This window comes from Carex rostrata, chromosome 4, assembly GCF_964058835.1.
Source record: "Carex rostrata chromosome 4, lpCarRost1.2, whole genome shotgun sequence".
NCBI classification, from domain to species: Eukaryota; Viridiplantae; Streptophyta; class Magnoliopsida; order Poales; family Cyperaceae; genus Carex; species Carex rostrata.
Genome location: NC_135921.1, coordinates 14,734,041 through 14,749,360, shown reverse-complemented (window position 1 = coordinate 14,749,360; position 15,320 = coordinate 14,734,041). Strand labels below are relative to the sequence as shown.

Below are 15,320 nucleotides of genomic sequence, written 5' to 3'. Positions count from 1 at the left end.
CCTGGTGCAGGATTCTGGGGTTGGCAACCCCCCATTTCCAATGTTTGGCGTCGATGAAGAGGATGAAGACTTATTAGATTTGTAGTACTTAGTTTTATGCATGTTATGATGTTTTTGTGTTTTCCTAGGATTGTTGCCTTCTTGTGTTGTGGACATGGTAAGATGTTTTGGTTTTTTCTATTGTTTTTGCTTATGTTTTGAATAGCTGTAAAAACTTGACATATTTGATTTTGGTACCAATTTTAGGTACTAGGTTAAATATGCTATGATTCTTGATTTCAATGAAATCGGTGCTAAAATACCACTATTTTTCAAAAAAAAAAAAAATCATTTAATATCATGCTGACATAGAACTGAACGAAGTCAGGCTAATTACCGGATTAAGCCCAATTAAGGCCCATTACGTTGTTTTGGATTGAAGGGATACAGGTGCAATTCTGAATGGTCAATGCCATGAAATGAAATCATAGTATTTGTCAAAGACGAAAGACGATGTTATGTGACTTTGATACCGGGCCTCGTGTTCTTTCAGGCCTTCTGTTGAAGTAGGAGGCCGCTGTCTCAATTTTTCTTGACGCCTGCCTCCAAAAGAAAGTCTGATCAGCGAAAAAAACAACTCCTCTAATTGGTTCGTGTCACCTCCCCTCCGGTCTGCCGATCTCTCCCCGTCTCTCAGCCTCTCCTCTCGCCGCACCTCTCTTCTCGCCTCAACCCTTCTCTCGCTTTCTTTTTCTCCAATTAGCCACTTGACGCAAAAGGCAGATCCGACTCGATCTGCCACTGCCTCTCGCTATCTCGAATTCTCGATCCTACACCACCCTTGTCTCACTCTTCTTATCTTTCTTATCAGGTCTTTCTACTCGCTTCTTTTTCAGATTTAAAGAAATTCTCAGCTTGCAGTTGAATAAATAAATTGTGCGCCTCATTAATTAATGTCCCCATGAACTGTATTGGATTCATTTATGACAAAACTGGCCTTCAGAACAACTTTTGTTATGCTTTTAATTGGTTTAATTTTCAAAGTCTGAACTCTGAACATGTCTCTTTAAGAAGCCATTAGGTTAATTCAGGTTATTTGCAGATTATTTCCTGTAACTTATAAATGTACTTTCTAGCTATACATATATTCTCTTATTAAAAGAGATTTCTAGTAAGACAACAAAATTATTGGAATATTTCATGGACTATTTACATTTTGTTACACTGTTCTTCCAGGAATTCATTTGACAATAAGTTATCACAATGGATTCGAGGTCAATCAATTTAAGAGGAATTGCTGGAAGTGCCGGAAATATTATGCAGGTTAATAATTTTGCAAAGGAAAGCTATTTTTTTTTTGCTTCTTTCAGGCAACTATGAAAATTTTTCATTTGGGATTTTCTATCCTCAATGCAGGGAATTGGTGGCTTTGTATTTGGAAATGAAAATGCTACCTCAAACGAAGATAGGTATGCTTTTCCTCCCTTTTCAGAATAAAATATAAATAAGAGAAAAAAAAGGGGGGGCATGAGAAAAACGCTAAATGGTAGCCACATATAGATTAACAGATAAAATTACAAAATGAACTGGACAAGAAAAAAGGGGAATAAGAAGTTGGTAAACAACACATGAATGTGTTTTATTGAATTAATAGATCTAGTGTTTTTTTTCCTTGGACTATCACCTAAAAGGACTGTTTCTTTTACTATTGTACTCTATAGCTATGTTGAAAGGTATTTAGATCGAATCAGCAACGGCGCGAGATCTGATGATAGGAGAGCTGCCATGACTGAATTACAGTCTCTAGTCGCAGAGAGCCGTCAGGCTCAGATGGCATTTGGAGCCATAGGTCTTGCTCGTTTTCTTTATCTACTTTTCTGTGAAATGTTGATTAGTTTACCTACATTAATCAACCTCTCTCCAAATTATTAAGTGATCATGTTTTGAATTAAACAATTTCATCCTTAAGTTCTAAGTTTGACAAATGTGTTACTTTAAGTTAAATGTTTCGGTGACAGATTTGGAATTATGTCTGTTGTGGGCTTGTATGGGAGGTCGTTGGTTCTTTTATGGTATTGTATTGTAAATCTGTGGCTGTTAAATTTTTTTTCTTCCTATGTATATTTGTGTTGGAAGTCTAACAATAAAGGGCGCATTTTATTTTAATTTTATTTTAAAAGCATCAAGCAATAGCCGTTTGTAATAGTACATTGTACATGTATTGTTTCCTCTTAATTTATGATATTGAACCGGTTTGTTCTGAGGATGAACTTTTTTTGTCATGATTACTTAAACAGGCTTTCCTGTGCTACTACATGTCTTAAGAGAAGACCGTGAAGATGTAGAACTAATTCGTGGCACTTTAGAAACTCTCGTCAGTGCCTTGACTCCTATAGAGACTTCTCACGGGGCGAAGAACGAGGTTCAACCCGCTCCAATGAACTCTGACCTTCTTTCTAGGGAATCAGAGAACATTTCTCTTCTTCTCAGCTTGCTGGTGAGTTTTACTCACGACATATATAGTATCTCTTGTACTAGTATGTGCACAGGAGAAAAGCCTGATGTGAATTTGGCTTGGCAACTTTAAGATTAAGTTTGAACTTTAGTTGATCATGTAAAGGACTGTCTTACCAATAATGTACCTGTAAAGTGCAATTTTACTTAATTTATTTTTTATTCTTTAGTACTTATTTGCTGCCCAGTTACATAACTGATGCTTAATCAAAATTTAGACTTCAGTCCTAATAATAAGTACCAGAAACCTCTATGTTGATACCCAAAGAACATTGGTTTAATGTCGGTCAGGTTGTGTTGCTATGTACCGATACTCAGTATGGAATTTCTCGATCAAAAGCAAACAAAATTTGACAAAATTATGTTTATTTATCATTTGTCTGTGCGCGCGCAAGTTGGTTGGGGGCAATGATCGAAAGCAGTTGGGTGCATTCTGATATCATTTTTATTTGCTTGATTTTATTTTCTACTGTTTAGTTATGCTCTGTTAATTTGTACAAGTTACATAATTGTGCAGTCAGAAGATGATTTCTATGTCCGGTATTATACACTTCAGCTTCTAACTGCTCTTATTACAAATTCACCCAAAAGGTAATATATGCCTTTCAGATTCTTTTCTCCATTACTTAAATTTAATTTAGGCACCTCATGTGTTTTTTCTTTTCTGTTTATATTCCTCCTGGTAATAACTATAGATTGCAAGAAGCCATTCTTTCAATACCCCGTGGTATCACTGTTTTGATGGATATGCTCATGGATCGTGAGGTCTGCATTTGTTTCTCAAAATCTGCATCACGTACATGTATATTTCCATTTAATTAATCTTATTGTAGTTTTTCTTTTGATAGGTCATAAGAAATGAAGCCCTTCTACTTCTTACTTACCTAACTCGTGAAGCAGAGGTCAATCTCATTTCTATGATATGTTTACTTTTGTTTAATCGTGGAACTTTCTAGTTTTTTTTTTTATTAAAGTACCCGACTAATAATCTAGTGAAATTTTATATTTTATATTTTCTTACTGTTTAGATCTTGTTGGTTTTCAGGATATTCAAAAAATTGTTGTTTTCGAAGGAGCATTTGAAAAAATATTTAGCATTATCAAGGAAGAAGGGGGTTCTGATGGAGGTGTCGTTGTTCAGGCAAGTACTATTGGAGAATTGATCTTAGAGATTTGATATTATATTTGGATAAAACTATTGTAATTTTGTTCTAGTTTGAAACTTTTCCTGGAAACCCTTTCTCAAATGATTTCTATGCCTATAATTTGATCCAACAATTTTGTTGTATGCAGGACTGTCTAGAGTTGCTGAAAAATTTGATTCGCAACAACACATCCAATCAAGTTAGTTTTTATCTAACGCTCCTTATTTTGAATTTTATGGTTCTATTTTATATACATTTTTTTGCAAACCACAATCAAATCAAGCAATCAATGGGTAGAGTATGTGGATCTTCTTCACATTTATTCCTTCAATCAATCCACAGTCTGGTTGTTGATTTCTTGCTTGCAGGAAGTTTAATTGCAGATAGCATTACCCTTCTTATAATTCTTACCATTTATGTCAGCTTTATTACCTGGCACTCCTTTGTTTTTGAATTTGTGACTTAGATATTGCTTAGAGAGACGATTGGATATGACCCATTGGTCTCTATTTTAAAGCTAAGGAGAGGAAGTGCTTATAATTTTACACAACAAAAGGTAACATTTGTTTATATATTAATTTTCTATTTTTGTATTCATTTGTTTCTATTCCATGGGTTTGTTTAATTAAGTTTCATGCCAATTCTCCTCTTGAATTTAGACAGTGAACCTTTTGTATGCATTGGAAACTGTGGAGCTACTTCTGATTAGTGGGGTTGCTACAGAGCCGGGTAAGGATAACAATAGACAAGCCAATCAAACTGCATTTGTTCAGGTTTGTTTAGTTACAAAAAGTAGATTCAATTAACTAAATTAGATTTGTGTTTTATCGAAACTTTGCTTATTGATGTTTATTGTACTGAATTTGGCAGAAGAAGATTTTGGACCATTTATTATTGCTGGGGGTTGAAAGCCCTTGGGCTCCTGTTGCGGTCCGCTGTATGGTAACATGCTTTAACTATATCTTTCTCTATGTTTGTGATATTCTGATCTTTGATGCTTTCATTTCAAGTCATCACCATTTTTATATAGCACGACTGTTTTGATGCACTAAATATTCTGTGTATCTTCTATCATTGATTGGTTAAGATGTTAGATAACCTTGGGAGGGGCTCAGGGCAGTACTATATTGCTGTAGCTAATTAGGCCTCAAGTTGCATGGCTCTGTCAACAACCTGATACCACGACTGAATTTCAGTACATGACCAAACAAGAGAAACAAAGGGCCAAGGTTGAGGGAGATGCTGCACACTGAAGTAGGGAGTTCTTGGCCTCTGGGGGAAGAGTGAGAGAGAGTAGAGAGGACAGAAATGACAGAACAGATAAAGAGAGAAAAGAGAAATGGAGAGGAATAGTAGGGAAGTATCATGGCTCTTTCTTATGTTGCCAACAGAAAGGACCAACAATATTTCTGTCTTTCGATTAAAGTGACAGACTAAAACCTATCTTTTTGGCTACTTGATAGTTAAATACACCATGTCCTGAGAAGCACAGATGTTACATTCTTGAATATCTTATATTATCTATTTTGCAATGCCACTAGTTAAAAGAACAAATGTTAGCAAAGGTTGTTACAGGATTTCAGTACCACCATACTAATCTGTTTGAACCAGTACAAAACGACGGGTTTGTCAAACTAGCTGTTTGTATTTCATGAATGAACTGAAAACGATCTTTTGTTATCTTGTAGGTAGGCTTCTGCCAATGAAACATCCAGCTAAAACACTAAGTGGAATCAATTTTAATTTGATAGCATACTTGTTTGATATGATGATCTATCAACCTGGGCAATTTCCGAGCTTGTTATCTAAGTACTTGCCTTCATATTATCTTATTTCTTCAGGCACTCCGATGCATTGGAGACTTGGTGGAGAGAAACCCAAATAATCTTAATTCACTCGCCAGCAAGCAAGTTGGAGAGGGTCCTCAGGTTGAGCCAGCATTAAATGCCATCTTTCGTATAGTTTTGCGTGCTTCCTTGGTACAAGAGTTCCTTGCTGCCGATTATGTTTTCAAGTGCTTTTGCGAGGTTTGTTCTCACTATATTCATGATCTAAAGTAATAAGCATTCATTTTTTTCATACCTATTGGTTCCTAATCTGTTACATTTCTTAGTTATACTGATGATGACGATGATGGTGATGGCGATAGAAAATGATCTTTTTCTTAGTCCCTATAGTTTGGGGTTTTAAACAGGGATATATTATTGGCTTCTAAAACTGAGCTCTTATTAGGTTTTTTATAATATTCATATTCATTTTGTATGCTGTTTTGGATGATCTATATATATATCTTGTGAGTTACTACAATTTTTCTAATACATGTATACCATCTACGCCCAGTTATACCTTGATTCCACTCAACTTATTTGACCCTTTTGTGGTGTTTGTTGCGATTTTATTAGGTTTTAAACAAAATAATTGAAAATTTTCATATATGTAATGGGCCCAGTCAGGAATTTGGTTATTTGCAAATAAAAACCATTGTAATCAAAGATCAGGCCAAGCTGAATTGAACTGAATTTGACAGTATTGGCATAATCTTTTGAATGAAGTAAAAAAGAAAAGAATCAAAGCTAAAATATAAGAATGCATGCTTGCTTATCAAAGTTTATGTTGGGTATTATTTGGTATTCCATCAGGGTTATTTTGTAGAAACTGTTCAAACAACTTCAAATCATATAACCAATGCCAAGCATGGAGCAAATCTTGTAATATATGCATAATAAATTATATAGCGTAGATCATATCCAAATTGGCTAGATTGCCAACTGAAACCATTTGCAAAGGTGGGGAATTGAGGTGCTGTATCTAACAAAATATACTATTGGTGTTATTTTCAAAGGCACTAAATTTTAACTAAAATAAGGTAAATTATGAATTAGGTATACAGAAAAGCTCTTTAAGGGCTGGAAACACATGCTTTAGTTTTGTGCTGATTTTCTAACATTACATGGCAGAAAAACCTAGAAGGCCAAGCACTGTTGGCATCTACAGTTACAACCATACTTCCTTTAACTCCAGTGGAGTCTGCAATGGAATCTGCAAACTTGCCATTTGGGAGGTTAGTTTACTTGATGGTTTTTCTTTTCCTTGATGATATTTAGCAATAGATTAGTAATCTTTCTATTGATTATTTATGTTCTATTGTTTTAGATCTGTGTGCTTCTTTTTATGTGCAGTTTGCTCCTACAAGCACTGGTGTCATTTGAGAGTAATGGTGATTCTGAGGTAACTCTTCTCTTATTTCGATTGTTGTTTTTAGTTTAATTCTTACTTTTTTCTGTGACATTGAATTTAAGGCATCATCTCTAACTTTTGTATTGGTTGAACTCTTTCTTTGTCAAAATTTGGTAAAGAAGACATGTTGCAGGGCTGCTAGTGTTCTTTCTCACATACTAAAGGATAATCTCCATTGCAAAGAAAAGGTACAATTTTGTTTTATTTACATATGTTGCACAGAAGCACAGAGAAAGAAATTGTTCCATCATGACTTATCTGATCCATTCCTTCATCACTGGAATTCCAGCTTTTAAAAATTGAGATAGACTCGCTAGCTCCATCTTTCGGCCCTGCAAGAGAACCATTACTACACCAAATTGTAAAATACTTGGTGCTCATTTCGTCTAAAATAAACAAAGAGAGCAACCAGAGCCAAACTCTTCCGAAGGAGAATTCAGTGTATCTACTTCCCCTGCTTCTGCAGTTACTTGTAACTTGGCTTGCAGATTGTCCAACTGCAGTTGCATGCCTCCTGGGTGCACCTGCCCACCTCACCTACTTGTTAGAACTTGTATCACACCAAAACATAGGTGTACATGCACAGGGTTTAACAGCTGTCATATTGGGCGAGTGCGTGATCTATAACAGAAGCAGTGAAAATAGGAAGGATCAATTTGCAATTGCTGATGCCATAAGCCAAAAGATCGGTCTCACCTCTTATTTCATGAGATTGGATGAACTGGCAAAAAGCTTTAGGTCTCTCCCCACCACGTCGTCTCTGCATTCCAAGCCACTCAAGAGAACCAACACAGCTAGTATGATAGAAGAACCACAAGATGAAATAGAGAGCCAAGATAAAGATTCTAGGGGTGAAAGTGAAAATGATAACCCTGTGATTTTAAAGATTTTTGATGAAGGGTTTGCTGGCTTTGTGCGCAAGTTGGAGATGGGTATTAGGGAGGGCGTCATGGACATCTTTAGCCATACAAGGAGTAAGGTCGCAGTTCTGCCAGCCGAGCTAGAACAGAAAAATGGTGAAGCTGATGGAGATTATGTGAAGAGGCTGAGAGAATTTGTGGAAAAACAATGCAATGAGATGCAGGTATGAGACATGAACTCTTATAGATTGAATTTTGAAGGTCTAAAAAAATTGTTTATTACTACTGTATTGAGGATTGCAAATTCAGCTGCTGTATACTGACTTGGTAGGAGACCTGACTAGTGTGGCATTTAAGCCTCAATCTGCTGCTAGACTTAACCCTCCATTAAACCTAATTTTGCTGTTATTAACCTTCAATGCATCATTGATGAAAATAATTTTATTTATTCAATACAACCTTGGTTTACCCTTTTGTGTGAATATATATAAAAAAAATGAATGTGCATTGACTTGACCAAACAATTTTTGCATTTTAACCATACAAAATATTTCTCCAGGACTTGCTAGCCCGAAATGCCACATTAGCTGAAGAAATGGTAAATATTGGAGGCAGCCATACCTTACCTGATTCCTCAAACAAAGCAAACAGTGGCAGGGAGCGGGTCCAGTCTGAATCCCTCAGACAGGACCTTCTAGAGGCAACCCGACGCATTGAATCCCTAAAAGCACAGAACTCCAAACTTGAGGCTGAAGCTGATAACTTCAAATCGCTTGCACTTAAAGTGGAATCTGACCTGAAGAGCCTCTCTGACGCCTATAACAGCCTTGAGCAGGTGAATGTACAGCTAGAAGCTGAGGTGAAGAGTCTGAAAAACCCGGATTTGGAGAGGATAAAGGAAGAGGCGAGAGAAGAAGCACAGAAGGAGAGCGAAGGTGAATTGAGCGATTTATTGGTTTGTTTGGGCCAGGAGCAGAGTAAGGTCGAGAGACTAAGTGCCAGGCTGGCAGAGCTGGGTGAAGACATTGATAACCTTCTAGAAGGGATTGGGGATGATGCTGCATTGCAAGATGGGGATGAAGACAATGATGAATAGTTGATTAGATTGGTTTTTAATTGGCAGTTAATAATGAAATCATAAGATGTACAGTGTATAATGCAATGCATTGGTGGTGGGTTAATTTATTTAGATATTCTGGTTTGGACTAAGAATTAAATTATGGGCTTTAGATTACTGGGTGAAAATTGATTGGTGTTAATTCATTATGCATTCCATGCCTTGTTATTTTCTTCTTTTTAGTTATGGGGACTGGTTAATGTGCTCATTTTTAGGTGCTTCTGGATCCACTACCTCTCTTCTTTTCTTTTTATTTTGTCCTTTGCTTTTGCTTTTGCTTTTGGCCCTCGGGCCTCGAGTATTTCGTTTTACTTTTTTTGAATAACATCCGTGTTTACTTCCTTCATCTAAATAAGTAGCCTGGCGATGAATTAAATTTTCAGGTAAGCAAGCTTTACTGCTTGCACCGAGGGAAAGCCAAGCTGTTTGGTGATTAAATAAGGAGAGAGCAGACAGCTAACTTTGCTGCGAGGTTCAATCTATATTTAGCTTTTGAATATTTCCAAATGATATTGATACATAGATCCGGCTTGTAGGGATTGGCATCTTTGCCACCTTCCACCTGGATATGTATAAGTATTAAAACTTGACTTTGATATTAACATCAATTAAAATCAGGCCGACATAAAGTTCGGCCCATAACTGTATGAGGTCTGGCTCATTACCCGATTAAGCCCAATTATAAGCCATCTAGGGGCCCATTCAGTAACAATCTCCATGCCGTGAATATCAACTCCTCTTTTTAATTCTTTTTTTTTTTTTTTTGACAGAGATGAACGGAGTTTCGACATTTTGGTGGATGAATGGAGATAAAAAAGACGATGTGATGTGATGTGATGTGATTTGTGAAGTTCGGCCACAGATATGTGAATTTCTTTTTCCTTATTTTTCAAATACCAGACCGGACCAGACCAGACCAGACCACTCATGAGTCATGACTCATTCCACGCATCTCTATGTCCAAGTGACAACGAGTATCAATGAAATTAATATGGAAATTGAAAGCATTGATCGCGGTCCGGAGACTTCTTTAAATGTTGAAACTCTCCATTTCTAAAATTAAGAAACCTGATATTTAAATGCAACTAAAGTAATCTATGAATCATTTTTAATTACGCAATTCCATTTAAATTTATAAAAAAAATATCTATATTTCTAGATCCACATATACAAATCATCAAAAGGGATTCACCTACTTATTGAATTTATATTTATATCCAATTAGAAATTGAATCCATTAAAAGTACAGTGCAAAATATGTTTAATATACTAATTTTCAATTGAAAAAAATATGCGTTTGAATTTGGTAAATTTGCATATAAATTCGGTAATTATTTTAATAAATTGACATTTGGATCATATTAACATATAATCCATTAAAATTCTTATACGCAACGTATTCTTTGAATTCTTCAGGTGTGACATGTCATCAATATTTTTGTCCGTCTGATATAGTTTTCCTTTTCCTCATTTTTTTTTATCAAGTCTCACTTCTCGCTCTTTATTTAAAAGATGTGCATTTGTGTGTTTCGCTGTTGAATTACTGTGCGAATAATCGTGCTCTATTATATATGTCTTAATATATCAAAATAAATTTTCACTGTCCTTAAATTTCTTAGTGTAATTTTTTTTCAGATAAAATATTTTATTTTAAAAACTAATGTTTTCGTCAATTAACGTTTTCCCTTCAATTGAAATTATGCTAGTAAGAATCAAGATTTTAGATTAAAAAAAAAAATTCAAAAGCAGAGAACTTTTTTTAATTGATATGCATATCAAAATTAAAAAAAAAGTATTTCAGTTTGAATATTAATTTTTTAATCTAAAAGCCTCACATTTAAAATAAATTATATAATATATTTTTTTAACAATAACAAACACTTGAGTGCTACTCATAATTTTCTTTTACTACCTCAAAATTACCCTCACCTCACCTCACCTGGTATATGGGGTATATGGAGCTTATACTGTTATACACATCATGTAATGGTTTAACGTTTCATTTTTCACTATTGCTGATGGGAAGTTTTTGTTTTTTTGTTAATAAAATGGGGGCGTTGCTGTTTGTTTTTGGTGCACTCGTTATGGCGTATTACTTCATTTTTGATGGCTGCATTCTTGGTTTCTAATGGCTACAGGAATATTCTTTGGATCGTTTTTTCTCTTCTAACATTATCTAGTTTTTTTTTTTTTGAAACTAATGTCCACTTGCTATATTATTGAGAGGCAATATCATTATTTTCCACGTCCTTATCTATCTTTTAACAATTCCAAAGTCAGATACAACACCATATTTTTTAATATGCTTTTGTATGCGCCACAAGTAAAAAATAAATTAACCATTTTCTCTCAAACCGATCAAGTTCTCTAAAACAAGTTAAACAATTTTTATTTAAAAAAAATATATAAAATAGGTACTTTATAAATCTAAAATGAGTTTTAATAGATAAATCAATAAATTGAGTAAATTTTGTGAGTTTCTGAAATTTAAAAGAGTATATATATGATATGATATGATGAATTTTAGAGGAAAACATACGTAATTTCAAGATTTGGCTGAGATTGCTTATTTGGGTAGAGCAATTGGGTGCTATATATAGGTTACACTCCTTGACCTTGTGAGTGGAGAATTAATGGAGATAGCATCACAATTCGCTCAAAGCGAGCAGCTAGCTAATACAGACCAGACCCCACTGCTGACTGTACCGACAGATCTAGTGCACAGTCAAGTGGAAGATATATGGCCATGTCAGTGACTCAAGTGGAAGATCCAGTTCAATACCACCTGACCTGACCTTTGTTCAAGGGTCAGTGGGTCAGTGGGTCAGGTCAATCAAAGAAAGGATAATTCCAATGGACCAACTTCAGAAACAAAATAATAATTCTCTTTCATCTTTCATCTTTCCATTTGTCATATCACAATCATGCAACTTCCACTAAATATCTTTACCACTTTCTTTACCTGGCCAACAAATTAATTAGCATATATATATATTATTTAATGCTGCCAAGTGCCACTGGAGCGCATTGGCTGGTCTTATGTGGCCATATATATATGCACTCATATGACATGTCAAATATAAGTTCATTTTGAATTTCTCATTTTGTAAATGCTGTCAGTCCAGTTGGACTCAGATGCCCACTTAATTATGGAATCAGATTTTGTCCAAAGGGCTTTGGACAGAATCTCCTCCAAAGCCGGGCCTTACCATTTGATTTTCTTTAAGATTGGTGCCAACATATTTAAAACATAATAACCTTAATAGCTCTGTAAATCTAAACCATCAGTGTAAATTTCAACACAGATCAAATGATTTACAACTGATTTTGGATGATGTTCTGTCCAAAGCCCTTTGGACAAAACCTCAACCCCTTAATTATATATATGGGAACACAGAATTTAACAACAAAGAATCAAATATGATAATGAGGTTTTGTTAGGTTTTTACTGTAATAGACAGTATGGCCATATATGCATGATATAATGGCATGGCACATGGTGATGGTAGCAGCTAGATTAATTCTGAGGAACCTTCAAGGAAAGTGTCTGCTCTATCTTTGTCTGCCAATAATCCTGGTCCCACCAAAATAAAGAGACCACTCATCCTCTCCATTTTAAACAAATTAAACAAACATATATTATATTATATTATATATAGACCTCCTGACTCCAACATCTAGTTATTATATATATAACTGAATGTTTGAGAACTGGAATTAATTAATTAGCAAAAAATAAATGAAAGATATTTTACAAACACTGCAATTAGCAAAAATATAAATAAAAATAACAACTGAATGTTTGTTGAAAATTAAGATACTTGACAACAATTTAAATAATATTGGCGCATTTATATTTAGAATGTCTCCTGCACGTCTTATAAAATTGGAGAGAAGCTAAAAAACAAAGAATCATTTCGTTGTCATCCCTTTATCTATTTATTTATCAGAAAGAATTCACCTCGATCTCTAAATCACATAAATTCTGTGCCAACGCCAACATATAGGCTTACTAGCTAGCTAGCTAGCTAGGTTAGTTGGGTAGGCAGTTAAACCATGCATGCCTTCAGGCTTCAGCTTCAGGAATTAATTAAGAGTACTCTAGATCTCTTCTCTTCTCTGTAACAACCTAGCTCGTCCTAGCTAGCTAATTAAAGGAGAAAAATATGGAGATCTCTGTAATATTCATGTTACTAGTAAAATGTAATACTCAGCATCAGCATCAGAATCAGGTGTGTTATATAGATCTTTAGATTGTAGATATATAGCTAGTTATGCATATTGTCATCATGGCTGGGATCCTACCCGGAGTAGAATTTGCGAGGAAGCGCCGCCTCAGGCAGTGTAGCATATCCGGACTCGAAACTAATCATCTCGGTATCAATTCTACGGTAACTAATCATCTGACTTGTTATGAATTTTCAGTTTAATTTCATACAACACTACTAGCTAGATTAGTATTACATGAATTATTAGTTGCCATATATAATTTGATGATTCTATTTTTTAGCCAAGAAACATGGTAAGTAAAGAGATGCATGGATGGACTCTTGGGAGCATAGCTAGGGAGGCCAAGGAGAGACTGGATGAGAAGTTCAGGAATCAGAGAGAATCAGTGCTAAAAAGGTACAGATTCTATGTTTTAATTCAATTACTTGTTCATTTTAAAGAATTTGGCATTCTATTAATTAGATTGAGGGGAGAAAAAAAAATGCCAAATTTGCATTTTGCACCTTACATTATATGATTATCTGACATACAATTATAGCAAAATTTGAAAATATTTTAGGAAGCAATCAATGAACAACATTTTAAAAATAACATATATAGGACCAAAATTAGGAGTTCCACTAGTCAATTGTTTAATTATTGATATGATATCATCTGACTAACATGTCTGTTCTAATCCAAAGGCACAACAGCACTGATAGCCTGATCAGGACGGATAACCAGAAAACTGGCAACGAAGAGGGTCAAAGAATTGCCGGTAAGTTGCAACAAGAAGTGTACAATTCTTCGAAAAAGGGGATGAGAAAACTGATGAGTTGGAGCAAATTGGGGTGGAAGGCATCTGATCTTGGATCGGCAGAGTGTACAGTTTGCCTGGAGGAATTCAAGACAGGCGAGGTACTGGTCCATCTGCCATGTTCTCACCGGTTTCATTTGAGTTGTGTCGTGCCATGGCTCGAGAGCAACTTGCACTGTCCTGTATGTCGCACACCGGTCAGTGCCAGTACTTGATTATCTATCTAGCAGAATAATCCATGCATGAAATCTTAAATATATATACCGGGTTGTAGATTTATATGGCAAAATTGGGTTTCTACAATTTATAGCCTAACAGAATGCCCGAGTTCTTTAAAAAAATGGGAATAAAAAGAAGGAAAATAAGAGCGCTTTAGTGTGAATCTAGATAGCTATTTTGGTGTGCGAGGACCTTGGGGTGAGTATTAACTGTGGATATATCATATATAGGCTGTTTTCTTTTCTTTTTTTAAATTGTTATTTGGTTTTTATTTCACTTGATGTCTTGGATGTTGTATAATGTTAATGTTGTCTATAACTGCTTTTAACAACTATACAATACTGCATCTATAAAAAAAAAATCTATAATGATAATAAAATTAAAATTATGTTAAAAATTATAAATAGCATTATATTATATTAATCAGTAATTCAGTACAATGATGATAGAATCCTTGATGTGATAAAGCGGATTTGGTCGGATTTTATGGTCCTTGGTTAAGCCACGTGGACATTGTTATTTCCAATCATTTGTTGCGCAACACATTTCAGACCGTCCATTGCTTCAAGATTCGTGCTGCTCCTAAAAATCTGTATGTCCGTGAGTCGTGCAGCGGGCGTGTTATTTGGCAAAGGATCACGCTTGCGCTTGTTGTTTGACATTCATCCATTCATTCAATCTGTTGTCTAAAGATGAATAATTAAAGTGATTCAAATTAGATTCTAACACGAAACCAAAGCTTGAAAGGAATAACTAATATAGCTTAATTTAACCAAGTATTAAGCTTTCCATATAAAAAGTAACTCCAAGAGACTTAACCTTCACGCCATTTCTCTTCTTCTTGTTAGGTGGCAAATGAATTGAAAGTCATGCATTAATTGCTGATACCACTTACTAGCTAGGGATCCTCTCTATATATAGTATAATAATGTTAAAGGGTTTTTTCATTGTAAAATTTCTTAATCATAACTGGCGCTTTATTTCTTCACTATCCGAAGTTAGTGATTTTCCTGCATGGAAAACAGAAAAAAAAAAAAAAAAAAAACTTTAAATTTAGAAACGTCAAAGCAAAATTGAAAATCAGGTGATAAAAGAAGAAGAAGAAAAAAACTCTTTACTCAAATTTGGGCCCCGCAAAAAGGAGGTGAAAAAAAGTAATTGCAAATGTCAAAAGGTGAATCGGAAGCAAAAAAAAGAAGGGGAATGAATATACATTTGCGTGT

At 35.0% G+C, this 15,320-nt stretch overlaps 2 protein-coding genes across 3 annotated transcripts; both read left to right on the top strand.

Annotated features, from left to right (window-relative positions):
• The first annotated feature begins 651 nt into the window (after positions 1–651).
• GC6 (golgin Putative 6) lies at positions 652–9,016 on the top strand. Of its 2 annotated transcripts, none has more exons than XM_078301812.1 (19): positions 652–850; positions 1,216–1,302; positions 1,396–1,448; positions 1,701–1,828; positions 2,277–2,476; positions 3,011–3,084; positions 3,189–3,258; positions 3,342–3,395; positions 3,539–3,634; positions 3,787–3,837; positions 4,105–4,194; positions 4,298–4,411; positions 4,509–4,580; positions 5,480–5,665; positions 6,596–6,699; positions 6,818–6,866; positions 6,998–7,063; positions 7,165–7,959; positions 8,295–9,016. In XM_078301812.1, exons 2-19 carry the CDS (start codon positions 1,243–1,245, stop codon positions 8,829–8,831), a joined length of 2,799 nt encoding a protein of 932 aa, XP_078157938.1. In that variant the 5' UTR covers positions 652–850; positions 1,216–1,242; the 3' UTR covers positions 8,832–9,016. The 2 variants fall into 2 exon arrangements, with proteins under 2 accessions (XP_078157938.1, XP_078157936.1); XM_078301810.1 differs by having other exon boundaries at positions 6,995–7,063.
• Positions 9,017–12,963: 3,947 nt separating this feature from the next.
• On the top strand, positions 12,964–14,428 carry LOC144553583 (E3 ubiquitin-protein ligase ATL4-like). Its single transcript, XM_078301809.1, has 3 exons — positions 12,964–13,243; positions 13,363–13,478; positions 13,766–14,428. Exons 1-3 carry the CDS (start codon positions 13,127–13,129, stop codon positions 14,091–14,093), a joined length of 561 nt encoding a protein of 186 aa, XP_078157935.1. The 5' UTR covers positions 12,964–13,126; the 3' UTR covers positions 14,094–14,428.
• The last annotated feature ends 892 nt before the right edge of the window (positions 14,429–15,320 follow it).

Coding starts and splice junctions, on each gene's coding strand:
- GC6 (XM_078301810.1), top strand. CDS start 1,243: ATGGATTCGAGGTCAATCAATTTAAGAGGAATTGCTGGAAGTGCCGGA. Junction 3,396..3,538: donor ACCTAACTCGTGAAGCAGAG/GTCAATCTCATT, acceptor GTTGGTTTTCAG/GATATTCAAAAAATTGTTGT. Junction 6,700..6,817: donor GCAAACTTGCCATTTGGGAG/GTTAGTTTACTT, acceptor TTTTATGTGCAG/TTTGCTCCTACAAGCACTGG.
- LOC144553583 (XM_078301809.1), top strand. CDS start 13,127: ATGCATATTGTCATCATGGCTGGGATCCTACCCGGAGTAGAATTTGCG. Junction 13,244..13,362: donor ATCTCGGTATCAATTCTACG/GTAACTAATCAT, acceptor TCTATTTTTTAG/CCAAGAAACATGGTAAGTAA. Junction 13,479..13,765: donor AGAGAATCAGTGCTAAAAAG/GTACAGATTCTA, acceptor TCTAATCCAAAG/GCACAACAGCACTGATAGCC.